Raw genomic sequence first — 25,312 nt, forward strand, 5'->3', positions numbered from 1 at the left:
TGGGTGACAGAGGGAGACCCTGTCTTCAAAAAAAAAATAACTTTCAATTTCTTAAAAAAGAAAAAAATCAATCGTTACCCTATTTCTCACACTTCCCTTTTATAGCTAAATTTCTCAAAAAGATTGTCAGTATTTTTTCTTAATTGATCATCTTCTCTTCAGAACACAGACCACTCTTTATTTTTTCTGCTTGCCCCACCTACTCACCAGTATCACTCAGTAAGATTACCAGTGACATCCTAGGTGCTTATTGAATGAAAGTGATGTCCATTTTTAGCCCTCATCTTGAATTCTAGGGCGCATTGGCAAAGTGGACTACTTTTCCCTTAAAAGTCTTTTATATATTCTTTGTAACTCATTAAATGTTAGCATTCTTCAGTATACTTAATCTTTTCTCACTGTCTCATCTGTTTCACTCCCATGGTTTTATTTGCCATCTATATTCTGTATTCTGACAAAAACTGTTTTTTTTTTTGAGTTGGGGTCTCACTCTGTCACCCCAGGGTGGAGTGCAGTGGTGTGATTTCAGCTCACTGTAGCCTCTGCCTCCCAGACTCAGGCGGATCCTCCCACCTCAGCCTCCCAAGTAGCTGGGACTACAGGTGTGTGCCACCACACTTGGTTGATTTTTGTATTTTTTGTAGAGGTGTAGTTTTTCCATGTTGACCAGGCTGATCTCAAACTCCTGGCCTCAAGTGATCCGCCCACCTCAGCTTCCCAAAGTGCTGGGATTATAGGCCTGAGCCACCACTTCCAGCCAAGCAGTCTAGCTTTAATTGGTCTTCTCCACTTCTGAACCAATATGGATGCACCAACAGTGTTTTATACATCTAGTACTTACTAGTTAGTACTAGCAGTATTGTTTGAGTGTCAAGTACCATAATTGTAACACTTGGCTTGTTATATTATCCAGTTAGATTCCTAGATCACATCTACGATATAGGTGGATGTAAATTAGGGAGAAACTAAGGCACATGGTCACATAGCCTGTAACAGAAATAGGAGTGGCATCTAATTCACCCTGGTTCTACAGCCCATTCCTAACCAGTATACCGTACTCACTGTACATGTCTTAGGCTTCTGTGAGCCTTGTAGTATTGAACACAGTAGATAATTCGTTACTTACAGATGGTACTTTTTATTTAAGAAACAGTTCCAAGAAAGAGTGGTGTTTTGGGTGGTGGCTATGGTGTGGTTTGTAGATAAATTTTTCTATGTTTCCTTTTCAGATTTAGATGGTGCTCTACTCTCGGGGCCAGATGGTGATAGGAATGTGAATGCAAATTTATTGGCTGAAGCTGGCACTAGTCAAGATGGAGGTGATGCTGGTAGGTACAGTAAGATTTTAGCAACAGTACACTTAAGATTGGGAAGTGTTACATCTTACCTGCAGCCTACTGTAATTTCTCTTCCATAAGGAGGTTCTATTGTATATAACTAGTTTTCAATCTATGGTAGCTATGTTTATGATGACTGGAAAACTGGTAAATGCAAATTGATGTTTCTGGTTTTGTATGTTTGAGGGAGTCATTTGTTTAGTTTTAAAAACTCCTACATATAAAAAGTGATTGAGTTAATATGCCTTATGGCTTCCTGCTAGTATATAGATATGGAACGGAAATGGTAATTACTATAATGGTTGAATTTATTTTAATTAGTTTTTATGCAAAATGATGGTGTAGTTAATGGCTATAGAAAATGTTGATTAGTTCTGTGTGATATCAGCAGTGCATTGGAGGAAGCTTGATGAATATAAAAACAAAGAATCCATGAGTATGTTATGAATAAAATAGAGTAAAAGAAAGTCATTCTTTACAGAAGAATGCCAAGCTGATAGAAGAATGATAGAATTGGAAAAATAGCTATTTTGCAACCCCCACAGGAAATAATTCAAAATCATCAGTGGATATTAAGCCACTGTTAATGGGCTTGTCCCACTATGATTGAGTGAAAGGTTGTTGGGGAATATCATATTCACATGGTCTCAGATTATTCCCATGGATTCCCATAGATGATTTCCACTTGCAAAGGGGAAAAGGTAAATTTACAATGAAGAGATCTGAGAAAGATTGTCATAACTAAGTGATTAAACTTAGTGCCATTAATAAGAGCACAAACTAAAATTAAGGGCTGGCTGATTTGATGTACCACCTGGCATACAACATTTCCTATGCAGTATTCTTGAGAAACTGTTTAGCTTGTATCTAATGACAAAGGAAAACCCAGACATCGATGTATACGACAGGTAGTCCAAACTCTAAAATGTTAATGTTACGACAGACAAGTGGGGAAACCACTAGATTGAAGGAGACCAAGGAAGTAAACTAAAGTGCAGCATGGATCTTGATGAGATCATGGGAACAAAAAATGACTAAAGAGGACATTTTGGGGCCAGCTGGAAATTAGAATATGTAGTGTGTGTTAAGTGATATTCAGTCAATTTTAAATTTCTTATGTGGTGGTTATCTAGGAGCATGTTCTAGAAGATGCATTTAGGCTTGAAGTTATGAGCATGCATGTTTCCAAATAGTGCATAGAAAGCATGTATGTGTGTACATAAAAACTTGACAAAACTAGTATTTGTTGAAGATAGATATGGATGTTTATTGATTGTTTCAATTTTATTAGCTTTGGAATTCTTTTCAAAGTTGGTGAGAACAGAGACAGTGAGGTACTTGTTACAAAGAGTAGTCATGGGCTCTGAATTCAGTATGTACTGACCAAGATAAAGCCACATTTCTGAAGAAACTGCCTTAAGGTGGTTTCCCCTGACTGTTTAAAAGAATTTACAAAACAAGTTTTGAAATTAGCAGTTTGTACGTCAGATATGTTGAATTTTAAAGATTTTTTTGCTTGTACAGAAAATTGCTAACAGCGCAAGAAGATGTTACTGCACTTGCTTTATCAGTTTTGAAATCTAGTCCAAGAATGGGTTTAATTAGGGGTATTTGAATTCATACGTAAGATTTTAAATTTGTAAACTTTGATATAGGGTTATTCCTCTTAAAGGGGACATTTTGATTCATTAGTATTTTTGCATCTGAGATCAGCCTTTGCTTGATGATTTTGATGTCAAAAATTTACATTGCTTTTTCCTTAGTTTTCTATTGTGGAATAATGTACCCAGAAGGATATTATTGATCAGTAAGCACCATTTTGAAGAGATCTGTAATGACCTTAATGATCCTTAAGTGTATTGAGTTACAATGACAGTACCTTTATTTAGGCCACTCTTATAATTCCTACAAGTATTCTCTGTTATAAGAATTAGGAGAGATGAAAGAAATTTGGGGCAAGGTTTACTTAATTTGAATTACCATTTTGTATTCCAGATAGAGTGTTCATTCCTTGTTATCATGGATGTTGAATCTTGGATTTTCAGTTTACAAATGGTTTTAGGGATATTCTTCTGTCTCCTTTTTCTTTTGAGATGGGGTCTCCCTCTGTCACCCAGGCTGGCCTGAATCTCATGGGCTCAAGCGATCCTCCCACAGCCTCTCAAATTACTGGGATGACAGGCAGGAGCCACTGTGCCTGGCCTATTTCCTTATTCTTACATGTCGTGAATAATGTTTAATTGTAGATATTAGAACATCTAATGTGTCTTTTGATACTAGTTTTCCAAGTATTTTGAGCAAGTCAGAAGTACGTATTGGCATTTGCTAGATAACATTTATTCTACAAGTAATTGTAGGACATATGTGCTAGACAATAGAAAAACCAAGGCAAGTAAGATAGGCACAGGAGTTTGACTTTGTACTGATTTAGACAGGAAATATGGATCATGAAGCTCAAACTTTGTTTAGAAATGTGAAACTAACAGTAGGTTGACCTCCACAGGCTATACCACCTCCGTCCCGTTCTTTATCCCTCACACAGAAATGCTTCACTTTAGGATTCTTACAACTTACTCCCAAACAGTAATCAGGTGCAGCTATAATGAATTATAGTTGAATTATATGTAGCTATGGGTTCAGGGGCCTTTCTTTACATCAAAAACTGGTGAAGGTATTCCAAGTACAGCACAGTTTACAGTAATAGTAATGATGTGCAGTTTTAAAATATTTTAGAGACATTTTTACTTTGTTGGGTATTAAGACTTTCACCAAAAAGGAATCTTAAGTTATCTTAATTTTTAAGAGGGACAACATGTCTGGGAACATATATGGGAAGTGATTCTTAGGAAGTCCATTTGGGTAAATATTCTTTACTTTTAAAACCGTGATGTCCATGGGAGGAAAATGTATTATTGCTGCTTGAGTGAACTGTATCTTGGCAAGGAGTGTTTTAGGCAGAGGAAAGCTTAAGTGCTTTGAATTGGGAGCATGCTTATCATGGACGAGGAACAGAACAGAGGTCAGTATAGTTGGAATAGAGTGACTGAAAGGAAAGGGTGGTTGGAAGCCAGGGCTCCACCAGGTAAAGCTTTGGAGGATATTGAAAGTCTCTAGCTTTTACTGTGAGGGTGGGTAGTCTTTGCAGCCTTGTAAGCTGAGTGGTGACCTGACTTAAGGTAGCATTTTAAAGAATCTGTGATTTCTCTGCTGAGAACAGACTCTAGGAAGGCAACAGTGGAAGTAGGGAGACAAGTTTTTGGTGGCTACTGAAGACAGTCCAGGGGGCTAGAGCTCATGATTGATTGAATCAGGGTGGCAATAGTTGTGGAAGATTCTGGATATATTCCTGTTGCCAAAAGGTTCCTGGTCCAAGGAGTTACATTAAAGATGGAATTAAATCCAGTGGATATAATTCCTGTCCTTGCTAATCTGAAGATCCTTAGGCACGTGCATTATTCTATTTTGAGTCTGTCTTCTGCATGTTATTTTATTTAAGGATGGAGTTAGAAAGAAATTTCAGTGAACCCTGAGAGCATTCAGTTACCTTGCCCTAATATGTCTGAAACAACAAGGATCTAGTAATAGAACTTTACATTTTAAATTATCCTATATATATTCTTTATTCTTAGTCTATTTTTCTGTACCAATTAATCTTAAAATTATGTGCCTGTCCTGGATTTGTAATAAGGAGAATATCCCATTTGATAGCTGGGCTTTAGGGTGATACAATCTCAAGTGATAGAGTAGTTAGAAAAAGCAACTATTAGGAGTTCTGGTTTGAATATACCTATCCTTTAAAAGGGTAATTTCTTGTGGCGTCTGCACAATTAAATGATATTCATGTTTTTTTCTCCCACCTGCCACCTTTTTTTTTTTTTTTTTTTTTGAGACATGATCCCACTGTGTCGCCCTGGCTGGAGTGCAGTGGCGCAATCTTGAATCACTGCAACTCCCGGGCTCAAATGATCTTCCCAAGTAGCTGGGACTGCAGGCACACACCACCATGCCCAGCTAATTTTTAAAATTTTTTTGTAGAGATGGAGATGGAGTTTCTCCATGTTGCCCAATCTGGTTGCAAACTCCTGGGCTCAAGTGATCCTTCTGCCTCAGCCTCGCAAAGTGCTGGGATTATATGCATGAGCCACTGTGCCTGGCCCATGATTAATTTTTTTTAACTGAATTTCTTCTACTATAGTTGAATAGCATTTTGTTTAATTGTGATAATAAAGTAGGAAGACATCTCAATTTTAGACTAAAATACAGTTTTATTTAACTCATATTATGAAATTCTATCATAATGCCCGTAGGATATAAATATATTTTCTGTTTTCTGACTCTGATGAGACACAGATGTTTATTACCATTATTAATTCAGAATTTTTACTTGTACTAGGTACTTCACATGATTTCAAGTATGGTTTGATGCCTGGTCCTTCAAATGATTTCAAGTATGGATTGATACCAGGTACTTCAAATGATTTCAAGTATGGATTGATACCAGGTGCTTCAAATGATTTCAAGTATGGATTATTGCCAGAATCTTGGCCAAAACAAGAAACCTGGGAAAATGGCAAGTATTAGTCAACTAAACAAATACAGAATTAATTAAATAATTGTTAACAAAAGCTTTCATATTCTGCATTTTTTAAAAACCAAGTAGCAGTAGCTCCACATAATTGCTGTTCTCAGAGATAGAGATAAGAAGTTTTGATAGCAAGTTTTCTGTTTAATGTGTAATAAGCACTTTCTCTTTTTTTAATTCTCATAGGTGAATCATCTCTAATCATGAACAAGTTAAAATGCCCTCATTGTAGCTATGTAGCCAAATACAGACGAACACTAAAAAGGCACTTGCTCATTCACACAGGAGTGAGATCATTTAGCTGTGATATTTGTGGAAAACTGTTTACTCGAAGAGAACATGTAAAAAGACATTCCCTGGTAAGTAACTTTAAATACAGCTGATCTTTGAGATAAACTGTATTTATGTCAGTGAAGTTTAAAGGGATTTAAACACTTAATTGTGAATTTAAGGAAGATTGTTTCCTAAATTGCTTTAAACAGAGTTTGACTTTATGAACTGATAGTGAGCTTTTTACAGAGAAACAGTGGTATATTCACTCACTATTAAATGTGTGGTTTAATTTGAGTGGCTCAAATGCATTCTATTATATATAATATCCTTATATTGGATTTTTCCCCCCTTCAATTAGGTGCATAAAAAGGATAAAAAATACAAATGTATGGTGTGTAAGAAGATCTTCATGTTAGCAGCCAGTGTTGGAATAAGACATGGATCTCGACGTTATGGTGTTTGTGTAGACTGTGCAGATAAATCACAACCAGGAGGGCAAGAAGGTGTAGATCAGGGACAGGATACAGAATTCCCTCGGGATGAAGAATACGAGGAGAATGAAGTAGGAGAAGCTGATGAAGAGCTAGTTGATGATGGAGAAGATCAGAATGATCCCTCTCGATGGGATGAATCAGGAGAAGTTTGTATGTCTCTAGATGATTAACTGACCTACTATACTCCTCAAGGATGCTGCATTTGGACCTAATATGAATCGACAATTTGGATTGTTGAACTTGAAGGCTTGCAAAATATGGTACATGCTGGATAGTAGTTATGTTGCTGTGAAAACTGTAGGGTCAAAGCCTTATAGCAAAAAAAAATTTTTTTTATATTTGCACAGGACTATACAGCAAACAACCATGTGGTTGGATTACATGGAGTCCCCACATATTCAGTCAGTTATCAAAGTAAAATATTTTTTATTTATAGGATATACAGTAACTATTTGGGTCCTATGAAAATAGTCCTTAAAGAGCTTACATTCATGTGCTACTTAAACATGAATGGAGAAAATCCATTTATGGAAGTACAGTGACAATTGACCCAATCACTCTGTCCATCAAACCACTCAGGCTAGTTTGTACTAGTAGAGTTTTGTTTCTATTTTTATTTTTATTAATTTTATTTTTTTTAATACAGATTTTCAGTGAGGGGCTTTTTCAACCCCATTGGTTCTATTTTCTTGTATTTTTCCATTTAATTTGCTTCATAACTTAAACCAAGTCTCTTCTAGTCTTAGGTATTATTTCTCGATTTTGTGCTGATGGGCATGTTTATAAGAACTGGAGAGGTAATTTATTGGAATGAACTAACTGACTTCCTCCATTCCCCCCTTCCTTTTTGACATGAATTTTACTACTTCACAAATGAAGAATGATGTTATGAAGTTACCGTGGCGAAGTTGACAAATACCACTAAAATGATTATGATTTAGAAGTAACTTTCTTCTGCTGCTCTAATCTGTTAAATGGTTACTATATGATATTTTCTGACATGGTATTTGGTTTTGGGTATCTGTTACTTTGGCACTATTCTTGTTTGCCTCTTTATTTTTGCCAGTGTACTATACCTCAGTCCTATTTGAAAGACCTAATTGAAAGAAAAATCATAGAAATAAGTAAAATGATTTGTTTTATAATTTATCCACCATGTCCAGTTTGGTTAGCTTGTTATGCAATATAAGTGAAATATCAGGTTTTTACCCGTGTCCCTTTTATCATTAAAATTAACACAAAATGTGCATTCTCTTTTGTTTCATACTTAGCGGGATATTGATTATTTTGAAATTATGATCAATACTTAATTTATTTTTTTCTGTTCCTTGAAGTCACTACACCTTGATACAGTCTTTCTAGTAGTCACCATGATTCAACAGTCTCAAAAATCTTACAAATAAAATTCTGAGAAGCTTTATTATTCTTTAAACTAAATTCTTCAGGGTACAAAGGGTGACATATTGAGGTGAAATTGTCAGATTTACTTAGCCTGGTGACATGAATTAGCTGATTGTGGAACTCTCAGCAGCATTTCACGTATTGTTAACATGTATGGCATTTATTAGCATATTGTATAGTATATAAGATTGAGGGATGTCATATTTTCAGCTTTCTTTTAAATAAAAATTGAGTATATTTTCCTATTTTATATCAGGTAACTAAATTATGCTAGTTATGTGGAAAAAATTGCAAAGATACTTTGACAGATACAATCCCTTTGGTGCTCCATCTGATCAAAGTTGAAAAGTTGATGTTTTTTAAGAGACAAGCTTTATCATTGTCTCTGATTTCAGTAGAATAATGGTTTATTGTTAGACAATGATGTTTCTGCTTGGATAAATCAAAGATAAATTACAGTTACATGGTTAGATGCATCTTTTGTCATCTATATTGTAGTTTCTACATAACTGTAAACCTGACAGATAAGAATAGTTTCAGTTTGATTTTTGTTTGAAACAGATGAGTACTTCTTAATGTTCTAGACAAATGAGTAAAATGTATTTCTGGTAGAAATTAGTTGGGCAAAGATACTATGAATGAAAAAGTATTTTAAACGTAAAATGTTCTTTGTGAATATGTAAGTATAGTATAAAGATTTCTTTCATCCCATTTATCCCCTTCCTTTAAATAAACTAGTTTACAATTGGTAGATCTGTCTATATATAAATATATATTAAAGAACAAAGATATATATCTAAAAATCACCTAAATCTGCTTTATTAGACTACAGTTCACTTATTGCATAGAAACTGGACTTGGCTTTACATTCTTAATGTACTTTTACTTTTCCTCAAGATATGAACTTTCTCTCTTGAAGCTGAATTTTCTTTTACTACTTAAATCATTTATGTATATCTGGTAAATTATGACCAAATTTTTGTTAGATTGCATACAGTAAATTGAAATACACACTTGGTACACTACGGGATTGTTGTGCTTTTGTTTGGTTTTAGTTGGAAATAAGGTTTGATGTAGATGGCTTGTTGCTGTTAATTTAAAATATTCTATAATTGTCCATTACTTTTATGTTGTGTTGTGACAGATTTGGCTATATTTTTAGTCAATTGAAATATGATACTTTAAAAGTTTTGTTTTTAGGTAATCCAAAGGAAAAGTGTTTATACTCTTGAATATATTAGCCTCAGCCTATATAAAAATTTCTTTGAAGTAAACATTTTACCAGAAACAGAATTGACAGATTTTTCTACTTGCTGACTGCCTAACTTATTTTGTTTCATGATCTCGAGGGACTGCCTTTTCCCATCTAGATCTTTTAAAAAAAATAGTTTTAGTACTAAGGTATACTACTGGACATTTCTATTTTTTTAAGTGTATTCTTTTTCTGACTTGCAGTAAAATTTCAGGAAGTTGATAGATACTAAGAACTTATGATTGGTCTCAGAGGTAACAATGAAATACTCATAATTTTGTCTGTGGAACTCTGGCAGAATTATGTTACACATTTGGCGAAGTTGTCTCTTGTAATTTATATTTTAAACGAAAAAGTATTTTAGAGCTTTTACTTTTAATGAAGGGGAAGAGTATAAACTTTCTTTCATATTCACTCTGTAGTTACAGACCGTCTCATAAATCAAGATTGTGCATTATTTCTTAGAGTTCTCAGAGACAGATACTTCCATATGGACCCCTGTTCATTTTTCTTATTTACTAGGTATTTTGCTAAATTTAGCACACTAGCAATTAAGAGTTTAAAAAAGAAGAAACATTATAGGAAAGGGAAACTGAACAGTAATGAGTAGCTTTGAAATTGGGGAAAACACACTAGCTGGGTTAGGTACAGCCATCCTAATGGAGAAGAGTGAGCTAAATGCGTTAATTCATGTAAAGTGCTTAGAACACTGGTACATAATAGGTGCATAACACATCTTAAAGTTGTTTAATAATAGATAAGAACCAAGAGGAAAAAGAAATAAGAAAAGATGGGGGAAAGGAAGGAGAAAATAGGAAATGAAAGGATTAGGACTTGGCCATTTATATTAATGCAAAATGGTGTAAACGGCCTGAATATCACTGGAGTAGTATCATACGGGGGAAAGTGTGATGGAAAATAGGTTTTTAAAAATCTTAATTTTTAAAACTTTAGTAAACTTTATTTATATTTTTTAGGATTTTCTGAACATAGCATGAAGGGTTTAGATTCATTTTTCTGAAAAATGATTCAAAAAACTACCAATTTTTTTTGAGTGCCCACACTTGCCGTTGTGCTGTATACATGATTTTACCTTAATCCTCTATAAGGTAGGTGCTAATTGTCTCCATTTTATAGATGAGGAAAGGCTCAGAGAAATTCAGAAACTTGGCTAATTTAACACAGCTGTGATAGAGCTCGGATTTGACCACGTCTGATTCTGAAGCCCATACTCTTTCAGCGAGGCTCTATTGCTGCCTCATTAAACAACTCTTGTAGAATTTCAGCTCTTAATGGAGTCTATGGATTTATATTTTTCCTATAAGACAGCTGTGTTTAGAATTTTGAGTGTCTTTACTCCCCCCAATAAATTTCCTTACTACTCTTTCCTCATAAAGCAGTTGTTTTGTCACTTTGACTATGTTAAGACACATCAGTGTAGCACATGCTCTTAACCGGCTGTGGCATTTTAATTTTATAAAAGAATGGTTTTTATCTGAAGAACTAGATAGAAACCCCAGTTTTTGTGCCGTTCAGTCACCCAGATCCTTAAACTTAACTATGGTACATAATATCCACACTTAGAACTAACAGGTGTTTAGTCACTTTAGGACTTAAAATGGAAAGTTTTTTTTTTTTTCCTGCTATATCCCTGCTTTCAACTGAAGTTAAAGAATTCTAGGTAGTTTAAAATGTGTTAGGGATAAGCACACTTGAAAAGATGTTTTCTAGCCCTAAATTTTATGACATTGGGTACTTAAATTTGGAGTACACTAGCTATTGAGAACAATATTTTGGGTTGAGGAGAGATGGTTGAGACCATTATTTAGTGGGAGCATTGGCATTTTGAACACTGTAAACATAAAAGAACACTTCCGCCTGCTATTTGTAAAAGCTCTTTGGGAAGATCTTTTACGAAGACCAACTTTTTAAAATGTAAATTACCTACCTAATATAAGTGTCCTAAGACATGTATGTAAACTTCCGAAACTGTTTTGTCTGTGTATTTAGAAAATACACAAGAATCTTTATTCAAACCTAAAAATATAAACTTGTGAGCACTAAACTGCTTCTGGCTTTGTGAATTTTATTGACTGACATTTAATTCAGATTTCTTTGCAAGTGTACTAATTTAGACTAATTGGGGTAAGGGGAACACCTTAATGAACTTTGACTTATGTATAATTCAGATATCTTTGTACTTAAGGCTTACAAATTTGAATTGTGGAATACTATAAGGGTTTTTTGTTTATTTGTATGTTTTTATATGAAAGTACATAAATGACAGACTACCTCCAAGTAATCCTGCTTTAATTAGTAGCAGTGATTTGTAATCAGTGTATCTTTTAAGATTCTCTACAGGTTTTAGAAAATATTAAAAATTCCCTGTAATTTACATTTGTGCATAATCTTGGAAATGGGTTGAAAAGCAAAGGTAAACTGCTTCATCCCATGTTGTATATTTGTAGACTGATTGACTACAAGTGATGTGATGTCATAAATTTCAAGTCTTTGAAACTTTATTAATGTAGAGAAAACATAACTAGCATTTTAGGTTATTTCAAAGTTAGTAATAGAGCAAAGGAAATCAGAACTGGCCAGGTATTCAGACTTGACTTAGAAAAATAAGAGTTCATTGATTTTGTTTGGAGAAGGGCACAATAAAGGGGAGCCCACATAGCATTATAATGCCTAGTATCTTTAAACATGTAAAGAGCTATCATGAGGCAGAAGAATTAAGATACTTTGTATGTTTCTAAGGGGTCATGATTGGGACCATTGGCTCAAGATTGAAAATCGGTTTTTAATTATCCAAAGATGAAATGGGGCTGCTTCAGAAAAAGGTCTACCACTGGAGATAACGCTATGTAAAGTGAAAGAGATTACTTAATCATTTTGGCAAAGGCAGTATTGACCAAACATTTCTATTTCAGAGTTGGATTTGTGCTTAGTTTTTTTTAGGTGTTGGGACCCTTGTAGTTACTTTTTATTTTGCTTAGTTAACAAATACTAAAATGATAAAATTTGACATGTATTTTTATTTTGCTTAGTCAACAAATACTAAAATGATAAAATTTGGTATGTATTTTTATTTTGCTTAGTCAACAAATACTAAAATGATAAAATTTGGTATGTATAAGTACTGGACAAAGGATGTTTTGACACTAAAAAGGACGTAATTTAGGAAATTAAGAATTCAGACACCAAGTTTAGCTTAAGAGAAAAAGTCACTATCTGAACTTCTTTCTTTTTCACCACAAATCACCACAGACCAGTGTTGGGGAGCAGGTGTAGGAAATTGAATTATTGGATCTATGTTTAGGTAAGAAAACTAAAGGTACTTCAGAATTTAGGCTATGACATAACCTTCTGAAGTTAAAGAAAGTGAACTATAGAAATCTATTCAGCTAATTAAAGTGAATGAAAAATATTACAGATTCCATAACTGCATGGCGCCTTACCTGGTATTAATAGTGCCGCCTTACTGTCAGCCAGATGGTTTTTTCCCACCACGGCCAGTCTTAAATTTGGCAATAAGAAAAAGCTAATCTTCCAAGTGTAAGTAGGTATGTGTTAGAATCTTGGTGAAAGCTAAACACAAGACAGTCTTCTTGGCACAGGTCCTAACAGTTGGTGAGATAATACATAAGATGGTTTCAGGATTATTGTAGAATTCTTTAGGTTGAAAGAGACTTGTAAGAGACTAATGAAGCATACCCAGAGAGGTTGCCACAGTGACTCCAGTCAGTTTTAGGACCCAGGACTCCTGAACTTCAATTTCAGTATTATTTTTCTGTACCAAACTCATTCAGTGAATATTTGAGATTAGGGATAAGTTTGAAGTTAGAAGATACCAAAGTACACTCAAATAGTATTTGGCACATAGCTTGTTGATCAAAAGTATTTACTTAAGTGAGTGACTAAAGGCACTAGCAACTTTAAGGATTTTGCCTGTTAGTATCATATGGCATGTAGCTATCAAGCCAGTTTCGTTTAGTTATTTTGTGTTGCCAAGCACATGATACATGGTGTCACACTGAGCCTTTGGGATCCTTTCCCTGGATACATAACCCTAGTAGATAATGTTACTGCAAGGTGTAATGACCAAATCCAACCTACTGCAAATGTTACTATGGAAATCTCAATGCAAAAGTAGCCTTTGTGATTTTTTTTTTAAAACCGTCTCCGTAACAGAACACTTAGTGAGAATTATTAGCCATTTGCTGCAAAACATTTGTTTTAAAATGTCTGGCATATACACCACTAACATTTAAATGCCCAACATTCGGTCTATATGTGAAAAAACTAGAAGAAAAGCCCTGTTGGAGTTTTGATGTAGAGTGCAATAATACATCAATAAAGATATTTTAAAATGACCTAATGTTTTAGTTGCCAACATGAATTTTGTATTTGTAAAGAGGTATGTTGGGTTTTGGCATTTATATTTTACCATGTGAAAGACATATTCATGTAAAACGTAATGTGAAGCTTAGCATCTCTGTCATCCTGTCCCCTGTTTTCAAGTAGTCTCCTTGAATATTTGTAGCATCTGGATTCCTAAACTGAGATGGTGACATTTATGTACAGACATGGGTAATTCTCCAAAGCAGATCTTCCCACACTAATTTTTCAAGTACTTGTCACCTAAATCATTAATAAAATGTGCCAATTTCAGATAATAGCAAATGTGGGAATTGCATCAGCATCCCAGAGTACTAGTCCTGGGTCATATCCTCATTAGGCAAAGGAAATTCGAAGAAGTTATTTTAGGACTTTACCTAAGGTGAAGTCTAGAATTTTACATATGTAGGTATGTTTTTGTTAGTCTTATATTTGCCTAAAAATTATATGTTTTATTTTTTCATAGGCATAAATATGTTTTCATTAAAATCTTAGATTAGACTGAAGGCAGTGTTTTGGAGCCAGGAATCATTCTAAACTTTTATCCTGTATTTGCCTTTTAAAGGTAGCTGACACTTTGACACCCCAGCCTGTGGTGGTCTTTCATTGCTCCGGGTGACTTGTACCACACTCAAATGTGAGCTCCTGTTTCATTCTGTGGACTCTTCCTCTTTGGTCATACACGCATTCCACAGATAAACATTGAGTGCCCACTTGTGAGAAAATGGCTAGGCCCTTTGGTGAATAAGGAGACCATAGGGTATATAGTATTCTCAATTAGTACTATACTGCAAGTCAAGTCAGTTGGGATGGGGAAAGATGAAAAATTAGACAAATGGGAAATTTTACCTTTGTATCGGCCTTTTTTTTTTTTTTTTTTTTTTGGGACAGAGTTTTGCTCTTGTTGCCCAGACTGGAGTGCAATGGCGCAATCTTGGCTCACCACAACCTCCACCTCCCGGGTTCAAGTGATTCTCCTACCTCAGCCTCCCAAGTAGCTGGGATTACAGGCATACGCCACCATGCCTGGCTAATTTTGTATTTTTAGTAGCTACAGGGTTTCTCCATGTTGGTCAGGCTGGTCTTGAACTCCCGACTTCAGGTGATCCAACCGCCTCAGCCTCCCAAAGTGCTGGGATTACAGGCATGAGCCACCACACCCAGACTTGTATCAGCAGTTTTTAAAAGCGGGAGTGTTTGGGAGGGGTAACAGGTTACAGGATGAAGACAAATATAAAATAGTGCAGATTAAGAATGCATACAGGCAGCACTTTACATTGTCCCCCTTCAACATAATAAGAGGGGAAATAATACTTTCACCTTAAAAATGCACTACAGCCTTTTGGGAAAAAGATGTTAATGATTAATTTTGGCATGTGCTTGACATTTTTGTATTAACTGGCATAGACGTTAAGGTTGGTCAGTTACATCTTTTTCTAGGATAGGAATATTTTTAAGTGCTGCTTGTTTCTATCAGCTATATTGGATAAGTCCGTAGAACTAGAAAAGCTCTTTTCTCAGAAGACTTGGTATATACTCAGGGAAACTGACACAATAGAGTCTACCTACCATTTTAGGGGTGTAGGTGATGGAGAGGGTTTAAAGACATAGAGGAGTTTTCCTATCCAATAAAGCAGTGCACTAAAATTGCAGGTACTTAGGTTAATGTTCATTTCACTTTTTGCGGGGTGGTAGAGAAAAAAATCACCTTACAGGATGAAATCATAAGCTTCTGTAAGTATTCTCAAGGAAAGTGATAGCCTAAGTATCTGTATTTAATTTTAATGTGTTTTTTTAATTTAAAAAAGCACAGCATATTTACATCCTCCAAAATTAATATATCAAATGTTTAATAAGTTTAAAATTCCAATTTTCTCTGGTTAGAATATATCATTCTGGATATATTTCTTTATTGCCTATTGTATATGTGGGTGTATTTTGCTTTTTAGCCAGGATTATTTGATGTATGTAGGAATCACCAAACTTTCTGTAAGGGCCCAGACACTTTGGTTTGGTGAGCCATAAGGTCTCCATCACAACTATTCAACTTCTGTTGTGGCATAAAAGCATCCATGGACAATATGTAAGTGAATTGTAAGGCTGTGTTGTTGTGCTTATTTACAAAATTAGGCAGCAAGCCACAGTTTGCTGATCCCTGATCTATAGGTTCCCCTTCCCCCACACCTTGTCCCTGTAATACATACATTGAAGAATGATGTGCCTTCCTAACATCAACGAATTATTCCTTTCCAGAGTTACAAATCTTGAGTAGCAAAGAGACTTAACTTTAATGGCATCGTTTTAGCTGCAAAGGATAAAAACCTTACCATCTCAGCTTTAATTAAACAGCAAGACCTTAATAGGAATTTAGTTACACCATATTTCAGTACCCAAGGTGTCCCCCCACACCCTCCCCCCCAAACACCCTGGTTCCTAGATGAAAGAAATAATATATCTGATTCAGAAATAACATTCAGAGCTTCATGAGAGGAGACTTTCACTTGCTAATAAAAATAATTTGCTAATTTAGACCCTTTTGTTGCCACATTTATGTTAAAAGAGCCTTTTATTTTCAATCATGCTTCAACCTTGAGCACTATAACAGACTTTCTGTAGCCTTTCAAATGTTGGGTATCTGATTAATATCTACATTCATAACAAGGTGTCACTAAATTAGACTTGTCAGTCATCTTGGGCATAGCTTGAAAATGCTAAGTCTGTGAATCAAAATAGCTGACCTGAAAAATACTTTTCATCAAGCCCTCAATAAGTTCCCAAGACTAAGGACTATCAAACTGAATAATAAACCTTTATGTCATTGTTTCAGACACACTGATTCCCCATTGGAAGCCATAATTGAGGACTTTCTTGTAGTCTTTGTGTTGCCCAGTCTGGTAGAATAGTAGGCTCTCAATAAGTACATGCCAAATATACAAATTCAGTGCTGAGCACAACTCTTTGGAGTCAAGAAAATTTCTATTTAAAACACAAGTTGATCTAACTTGTTCCAAGAGTTTTCCTATAATATTAAGGCTAATATTAATCAGAAGTTAGTTTGATTCTAAAGGATGTAGAAAAATTTCTGTTGTTCTTCGTGTTTAATGAGATCCTATCCCATCAGGAGTGTCAGATATAATCAGGGAAGATATATAAGGGAACTCTAAGGAAAACATAACCACTTAAGATTATGAGGGCATTCCATGCACTGCCCAACCCATAGCAATCCAGATTCTGTCTTCAATATTTTAGTGGAACTACCCTTCAAAAGGCCACTAGTGACTAATTGTCAAATACACACCCCACTCTGCAGCATTTAGCATTATTGACTAGTTTCCTTCAGATAACACTCCTCTTATTTGATCCTGAAAGCATCGATATTCCCCTATTTCTTTGCTGGGCACTCTTCTTCTTTTTTTTTTTTTTTTTTTTGAGATAGGGTCTCACTCTGTCACCAAGGCTGGAATGCAGTGATCTCAGCTCACTTGCAGCCTTCACCTCTTAAGCTCAAGTGATCCTCCCGGCTGGGTGCTCTTTCCCATTGTTCTTTCCATTGGTGTTACTCCATTCCATTGATCACAGTGGCTTAAACTCTGGTAATTTTTATCCCTGATCTCTTTGGAGTTTGCAAACATGGAATGATACCATGCACTTTTGCTTGGTGCATGAAGGATATTCAGTCACAATCCTAATTTGGGTCACAGTTCTTTAGTTTCTGTTGGATGTCCTCAAGGTCTTTTGATTTACATTTTACCGTATGGAGTCTCACCATGGGCTGATGTTGCATAGTAAAATCACTTTTAGAAAAATTACAACCTCAGCTTTTCTGAAGATATTTAATGCATGCCAGCCATGTTAACACTGTTTGATGAGGTGGTGTCTAGCTGATTTCATCATGTCTCATCAACATGTATGTGTCATCAACATGTATGTGTCTCTGTTAACTAAGATCAATAGAATCTTAGAGCTGAAGGAATGTTAGAAACAAATACTCTGTAGTTTATCCAGCCTCTGCTTGAACTCATGCCATAAATGTGTACCTCCCACTTACTACCTCATATAACAGGTCATACTATCTTGACGTCCTATCAGTTCTTCCCTACATTGAGGCAGGTGGAAATCTGCCTCTCTACAACTTCCACCGGATAATCATTTCATCCCCTGAAGCCACTCAGATTAAGTTTGAGACTATCACATAATGGCTTATGTAGCAGTGGAGATTGGAAGGGAGAGAGGAGTGCTTGGGATCTTAAAATTTTTCTATGCCTAAAAAACAATGCTCTAGGTTTTCTTTCTTTCTTTTGAGAGAGGATCTTGCTTTGTTGCCCAGGCTGAAGTGCAGTGGCACAATTGTATTTCACTGTAGCCTTGAACTCTTAAGCTCAAGTGATCCTTCTGCCTCAGCCTCCTGAGTAGCTGGGACTACAGGCATGCTCCACCACTCCCAGCTAATTTTTTTTTTATTTTTTGTAGCAACAAGGTCACACTGTGTTGTCCAGGCTGGTCTCCAACTCCTGACCTCATGCAATCCTCCTGCCTCGGCCTCCCCAAGTGCTAGGATTACGGGTGTGAGCCACCACACCCAGCCTCTGTTTTCATTTCTGTAAGAATAATGTGAGAAACCCATGCTGTTTACCCTTTTTCAGTTGAATGTTGTACTTTTCAAGACTAAGAATTGAATATTTGATATGAAAAATTGATGCCCAAAAATACATCTTAAAGACAGGCATCAAGAATTATTTTTTATAAACTAGGATGTTAATTTGCTGGCACTGGTATAACACTTATCTTGGAGAAGCAAGTTTAATCTTAAGTTTGCAGTTTGATATCAAAATTTAAATGTTGCTTAATCCCAGGCTTTCAAGAATTTCATATTTAATTGACTTAAGGCAGTGTAATTTTAACATTCATAAGTTTATGCAATTCCTTTAGAAAATGTATTACAGGGATGATGAGAGGTTTTTTCTTTAATTGCATTTTAGATTATAGTCTAAAAGAAATGAGGAATATTTCAATATTTATTTATTATTAAATTCTTGTAAAACTTCAAGTCCCACAAGCCCAAGTCATTTGCCTCTTTAGCAGCAGGATAGATTCAAAATTATAGCTACTTTGTTATTTTTATACTGTCCTTATTTTGAAAAACATTAAGAGTATATGTCTAGTGCATTTGTGTCACTAAGATGGAAGAATTTGAATATTCTCACTAGCTAATTTACATCCTAAAAGTTACTAATGCTCATCAGCAATTTTTGAACTTAAAAATATGAGTTACGAAATTCCCTAATAATAAACACCCAAATGCATTTTCTAAGGCTTATTGTGTGCTGTTTGAAAGCTACCACCATAGATGTCATTGTTCTCTTGGCATAAAATCTACAAATATGAGAGAGCTGAGAATCCTAAGACCATCCTTTCTGTCTAGGTGATTCATTTTATTGCCATTTGCAGCAATTGATTGATATGCGTGACAAAGGGTAAGTTTTTACTCTTTAAGCATCTATCACTCAGTAGCATCATGCCAATTTGCTGTAAGTTTTATGTTTAATGTAAGCCATTTCCTTATAGTATCAGTGTGACTCTAGACTTCTAAATGTTGGGAAACTAAGTGCAAATGATACAGACATGCAGTATTTTTTGCAAGCAGAAAATTGATAAATATGCATTAGCTGTAGTGGTAAATATGCATTTACCACTGTAGAAGTTTGTTTTCTGCATTTATGATGTAAATAACTTGAAAAATCAGACTTGAGAATGTTTCCAGTATATTATACTGTAATTAATGTCCTTTCTAGTGGCATATTTTAAAAAATAGTACCTCCTTTATCACCATAATTCATTGTTGGAGATGACTAATGAGGTAATTGCAAAGGCAGAATGTAGCATTTATATATGCTAAAGAAAGAGACTCAGTTTTATTTTTTAACCACATGCACTCACAGAAAGAAAACCTAATTGTACCATTAAAGAAAAATCGCAAGCAATTGAAGCTAAAGATTGATGTACTATGTAATTGAGTCCCATCATAATAATTTAAGTATGTTTAAAGCATTTTTATTGTGGAATTAATAATTAGAACATGGCATATATTTAAGGCCTTTATATTTCAATTTCAGAGATGAAAGCTTTTAAAGACTTCTGAGAAGCGTAGTTATAGCTCATGAACGGGACTCTATCATGGACATTGGAAAGGGAATGTAGGAGATTCTTATGGGGCACAATAGATGGAAAATATTCCTCAAGCAAAAATTGTCATGATTTGTAGATGTGATTTAGAAAGGTTTCAGAATAAACTACAGCTTCATATGAACTGGCTTTACTTCTTCGAGCAGGAAAAGTTGGTGAATAATTGGATAATTTATTTCTTTAATATGTCCAGAACATTTGGTATATTCCATCACTATTGGTATCATTTAGATCATGTATATTTATTTAGCTCTATTAGAAACCTTTTGTTTTTTCTTTAGTAGAGAGTGATCTAAATAATCTCATTTAATTATTTATAACGTGAATTTTAAAGTGATTGAGCTTTTTATTTTCCCTTTTGCTTTTGTGCTTGATGAGTGTTCCATACATTCTTTGCCTTCATCTCTGAGTTCCTACTTAGTCCTTTGCTTACTTTCTTCTGATCTTTGGCTAACTCTTGGGAGTTATTTTTCTAGCTAAATTCTTTTAACTACATCTAGCCATGTTTTAGATATAAAGACAAAGCTGAAGACTCACTGTATCTTCAAGATAACCTAAAATAAACTGGAATCCTATTTTATTTGCTAAAAATAATCTTGATGTTTAAATTTTATTCTAATGTTAACCATGTCAATTTACTGCTGGATTTTGAATACTTTACTTCCATGAATAGTTTCTTCATAGCGTATTTTCCTCTGCCTTAAATTTGGCCATTTTGCCCGGACTATGACCTTTCTTGTTTAAGCCTAACTGGCCAACAAATGCAGAGCGAACCTCAAAAGAAGAGCATTGTTTTCACTTTTAAATAACCTTCTTCAGGGATTTTCAAACTGTGCTCTGGGGTCCTAGGGGCTCTTTGAAGATGCCTCTCCGGGAAGGACATAGCAGAGTAGGTGGGGCCCTGGGCCTTCAGCTAAACCTCAACTACGGCAGCTTCACTTTTATCTTATTTGTTAGGCTTTCAGGGTTTCGTGCTTAAAAAAATTTTTTTAACCATTAACTTAAAAACACTCATGAATGATAATAATAATAGTAGCTTTTGTTTATAGAGCACATATCTTGTCCCAGACTCGCTTTAAATATTTTCAAACACTTTTTAAAAATCCCTCTAAAATGTGCTTTCATCATCCCTGTTTTACAAATGAAGAAACTGAGACTTAAGGAAATAAGCAATTTACCCACTGCGTCATAGCTACTAAGTGACAGATTCTGAATTCAAATTTGGGTGCATCAATTAATGTATTGGTTTAAGCCAGGAATGACAAATACAGGGTAAGTGTGCCCTCACCCCATATTCCCACACCTGAGGCAGACAGGACTAATGGATGAAAACAGTCTTTTTTGCTAATCACCAACACAGTCTTAGAATCTTTCTCAGCAAGGTGCTGTGGGCCGTCAGTCCAAATCTGTTGGTATTGGCATTAAATGAGGCCTATTTACTTCCCCTACTTTAAGGTGAGATATTTGTGGCCCCACACTTCAGAATAGGAAGTCTCTTCAGCCCTAAAAGTGTTTGCCAGTTGATTGTTTTGATATTAACAGAAAAACACCAAATTATCTTTGATCCTAGATGTACTTTATCATAATGAAGTTATTCTGTGAACTAAAATCCCTAACTGTATCATCTTCATTCTGACCAACTTCTAATACAGAAGTTTTGTTTCTGTATTTATATATTTGTAATCTGTATAATTTATACATTGATAATTATAAACACCATACAGTCCTCAGGATCATTACGGGTTTTTAAAAAACAAAAAACAAAAAAAATTCACTTTGAGTAGCCTAGTGGAATAAAGACCTAAAGTAATTTATATTCTGAGACCTAATATTTTAGCTGTGGGGTGGAGGTGGTGAGGGAGAGGGTGGAGAACTCATGCTTGGGGTAAGTCAGCCAGTTTCCATATAGCTGAGAATTTAGTGGTTTGAATAACCTTCACTGTTTCCACTACCAGCATGCCCTGCCCGAGAATGTCATAGCCACAGGGCTGGGTGAATGCCCAAACATTTTAAAAAAGGAGTATACACAACCAACCCCCAGCTGATTTTTTCAACTGCTCTTGCCAGGAGGGAACCAGTAGTTCCTGGGCTGTACCCATTCTTACCAGGGAGAGCTGGGTGCAGTTAAACTTTTTCCTGTTAGATGCAAGACTTTTTGAATGACTCATCATAGTTCCTGCTCAAGACGTGTCAAAGAGGCCCAAGGCTATATTTAGGAACTTACTATGAAATTGCCTGTCAGTTCCAACCAATTTTTCCAATACAGTATATATGGAGAGTTAGTAGCAAGTAACTTTAAATAGATGAAAAGGTTTTTGTTGTCATTTTTTGTTGTTGCTGTAAACTGGTATTGAAGATTTTCTTAAATGGATGGACATTCCTTTCATTGTGAAATGATTTAACACCCATTCAGCATACACATGACTATACTGGAATGACCCTCATATGACCATTATCATGGAACCCATTAAATTCTTGTTTAAAAAAAGTTTGAATATGTCTTAAAATGTTTTCTATATGAATAAAAAGGATCTTCCTAAAAGCTCTTTCTGATGCACTTTTTCTTTTTTTTTTTTTTGAGATGGAGTTTCGCTCTTGTTACCCAGGCTGGAATGCAGTGGCACAATCTTGGCTCACTGCAACCTCTGCCTCCTAGGTTCAAGCGATTCTCCTGCCTCAGCCTCCCGAGTAGCTGGGATTACAGGTATGCGCCACCATGCCTGACTAATTTTGTATTTTTAGTAGAGACGGGGTTTCTCCGTGTTGGTCAGGCTGATCTCGAACTCCCGACCTCACGTGATCCGCCTGCCTCACCCTCCCAAAGTGCTGGGATTACAGGCGTGAGCCACCGTGCCCGGCCTCTGATGCACTCTTGAGTATTTTTGTAAAATTAGAGGTTGTTGGACAGTCCTAAGGAGAATGAATAATAGTGATTGGGTCCAGTGACACTTGGATAGTGCTACTAAGTATGAAATTATTTTAAGAGAGTTTAAAGAACGACCTCCTGCTGATGAGAGTGTTGGAAATTTCTGTGGTTGCTGTGTAAGGTCAGCTACACACGCCTCCTGGTTTTTGCTTTTGTTGAATAAGAGAAAAGAGAGTAGCCAATTGTAAGTGGTTGTATTCCTAGTTGATCAGGGCTTGCTAAAAAAGACAATCAAAGCCATTGATTCAATTACTGTACGTATAAGAGTTTAACTAGGATTAGTAGCCCACATGAAGTAGAAATAGAAAGGCCAACCAAAGAACTAGTGATTCTAAGGTAAAATTTCCAGAAATGTAGAAAAGAACACTTGAGATTGGAGATGATACCAGTTTTATATAAATGGTGATTGATAGCTGTTAAGGTTTGATGAGAAAGGTTCACGTATGCCTGTTTCTTTCAAAAGTTTGTTCCCCTGATATTTCTTTTTTTTTTTTTTTTCTGAGACAGTCTCACTGTGTCACCCAGGCGAGAGTGCAGTGGCACAATCTCGGCTCACTGCAACCTCCACCTCCTGGGTTCAAGGGATTCTCCTGCCTCAGCCTCCCAAGTAGCTGGGACTACAGGCGCCCACCACCATGCCCAGCTAATTTTTGTATTTTTAGTAGAGACGGGGTTTCACTATGTTGGCCAGGCTGGTGTTGAACTCCTGACCTCGTGATCTGCCCGCCTCAGCCTCCCAAAGTGCTGGGATTACAGGTGTGAGCCACTGCACCTGGCCTGTTCCCCTGATATTTCTAAGTCACTGTTTATTAAAGCATGTAAGCCTAAGCATAAAAGTTAATTTTTTTTTTTAAGAGACAGGGTCTTGCTCTGTCACCTAGACTATAGTGCAGTGGCGCCATCACAGCTCACTGCAGCCTCAAACTCCTGAGCTCAAGCGATCCTCCAGCCTTAGCCTGTGAGTAGCTGGAACTATAGGCACACACCATCATGTCCAGCTAAGTTTTTTTAGTTTTTTAGGGGTTTCTTTGTGTGTGTGCTTTTTTGTTTTGTTTTGTTTTGAGACAGGGTCTCCCTCTGTCCCTCAGGCTGGAGTGCATTGGCATGATTGCAGCTCACTGCAGCCTCAACCTCCCAGGCTCAATCAATCCTCCCACCACAGCCTTCAGAGTAGCTAGGACTACAGGTGTGCACTACCACACCTGACTAATTTTTGTATTTTTAGTAGAGACAGGTTTTCACCACGTGGCCCTGGCTGGTCTTGGACTCCTGGGCTCAACCTATCCACTGGCCTCGGCCTCCTAAAGTGCTGGGATTACAGATGTGAGCCACCGTGCCTGGCCAAAGTTATTATTTTTTTAAAGTAAACATGTACTGCAGTTACCTGATGCTACCACATATTAACTGCATGAAAAATATTCCATAGAAGTAGAAAGTCCTTTTGACTGTGAACTTACAAACACGTGAATGGAAAGTATTATGAGCTATAAATTGAATATAATAATTTTTTTCTAATGACTTTGCAGAAGGGATCTGATACAAGCTTAATATGAATACTAAAAACTGCCACTTTTAGCAACTGAAGCTAAAATATTGTAACGTCAGAATACTCCCATCTTGTGGACTGATGGGCTATTTATTACAATTTTGGGGAAAAACATTTCTCTTTTTTTAATGTCTTGAGTCAGTTTGAAAAAGTGTGGTTTTTTACAAAAAATTTTAATAGAAATAAAAGTCATAAAGTTTTTCCTTAAAAACATATTGTTGTTAAAATTTCTGGCCCATAATTGATTTGTTGGATAATAGTCATTAGTATAGTGCTATTATAGCATTTGCCATCAAAATGCCATTTATGTGGCCAATACACATAAAAATTATCCAATGAAACTGTTTCTCAAATATAAATTAAAACTAGAAAATGGATAATTTTTTAAAACTATACTACTATCAATTTGCAACTGTAAGACTAGATAAGATTTGACATTATTGGGAGAGCCTCTCTGGAAAGCAATTTGGTAATACATTTCAAGAGGCATTAAAAAACAGTCATAACCAGGTATGATAATGCACACCTGTAGTGCCAGCTACTGGGTAGGTTGAGGCCAGAGAATCACTTGAGTCTCAGAGTTTGAATCCAGCCTGGGCAACATAGTGAGACCCTGTCTCAAAAAAAATAAATAAAAGTTTAAAAACTTGATGCCTTAAAAATGTACTCCCAGAAAACTATCCCAAAGCAGAGATGACTTTCATAAAAGGATGTTTTTCAAAAGGTAATTTATAAGCCAGAAAAAAAAACCTTGTTTCCAATATATATATTGGAAGAAATATGGGAAGAAATAAGTTATGATAGATCCTCATATTATAATTAGGTGCCCATTGATGATAATATTTTCAAAGAAAGATAATATATTATCTTGTTTGAATATTAAGGAAAAACCAGTCAAACGCCATAGTATGCTTTCA

At 35.7% G+C, this 25,312-nt stretch overlaps 1 protein-coding gene across 2 annotated transcripts in view; it reads left to right on the top strand.

Annotated features, from left to right (window-relative positions):
* ZBTB10 (zinc finger and BTB domain containing 10) overlaps positions 1-13,715 on the top strand; it is a 40,581-nt gene extending 26,866 nt beyond the window's left edge. For both annotated transcript variants that reach the window (XM_024251494.3, XM_009243897.4), the window contains exons 3-6: positions 1,230-1,328; positions 5,731-5,907; positions 6,106-6,278; positions 6,551-13,715. In XM_024251494.3, the coding sequence (XP_024107262.1) occupies positions 1,230-1,328; positions 5,731-5,907; positions 6,106-6,278; positions 6,551-6,856 (755 nt within the window). In that variant the 3' untranslated portion in view covers positions 6,857-13,715. The remainder of the gene's footprint in view (positions 1-1,229; positions 1,329-5,730; positions 5,908-6,105; positions 6,279-6,550) is intronic.
* The last annotated feature ends 11,597 nt before the right edge of the window (positions 13,716-25,312 follow it).

This window comes from Pongo abelii, chromosome 7, assembly GCF_028885655.2.
Source record: "Pongo abelii isolate AG06213 chromosome 7, NHGRI_mPonAbe1-v2.0_pri, whole genome shotgun sequence".
NCBI classification, from domain to species: Eukaryota; Metazoa; Chordata; class Mammalia; order Primates; family Hominidae; genus Pongo; species Pongo abelii.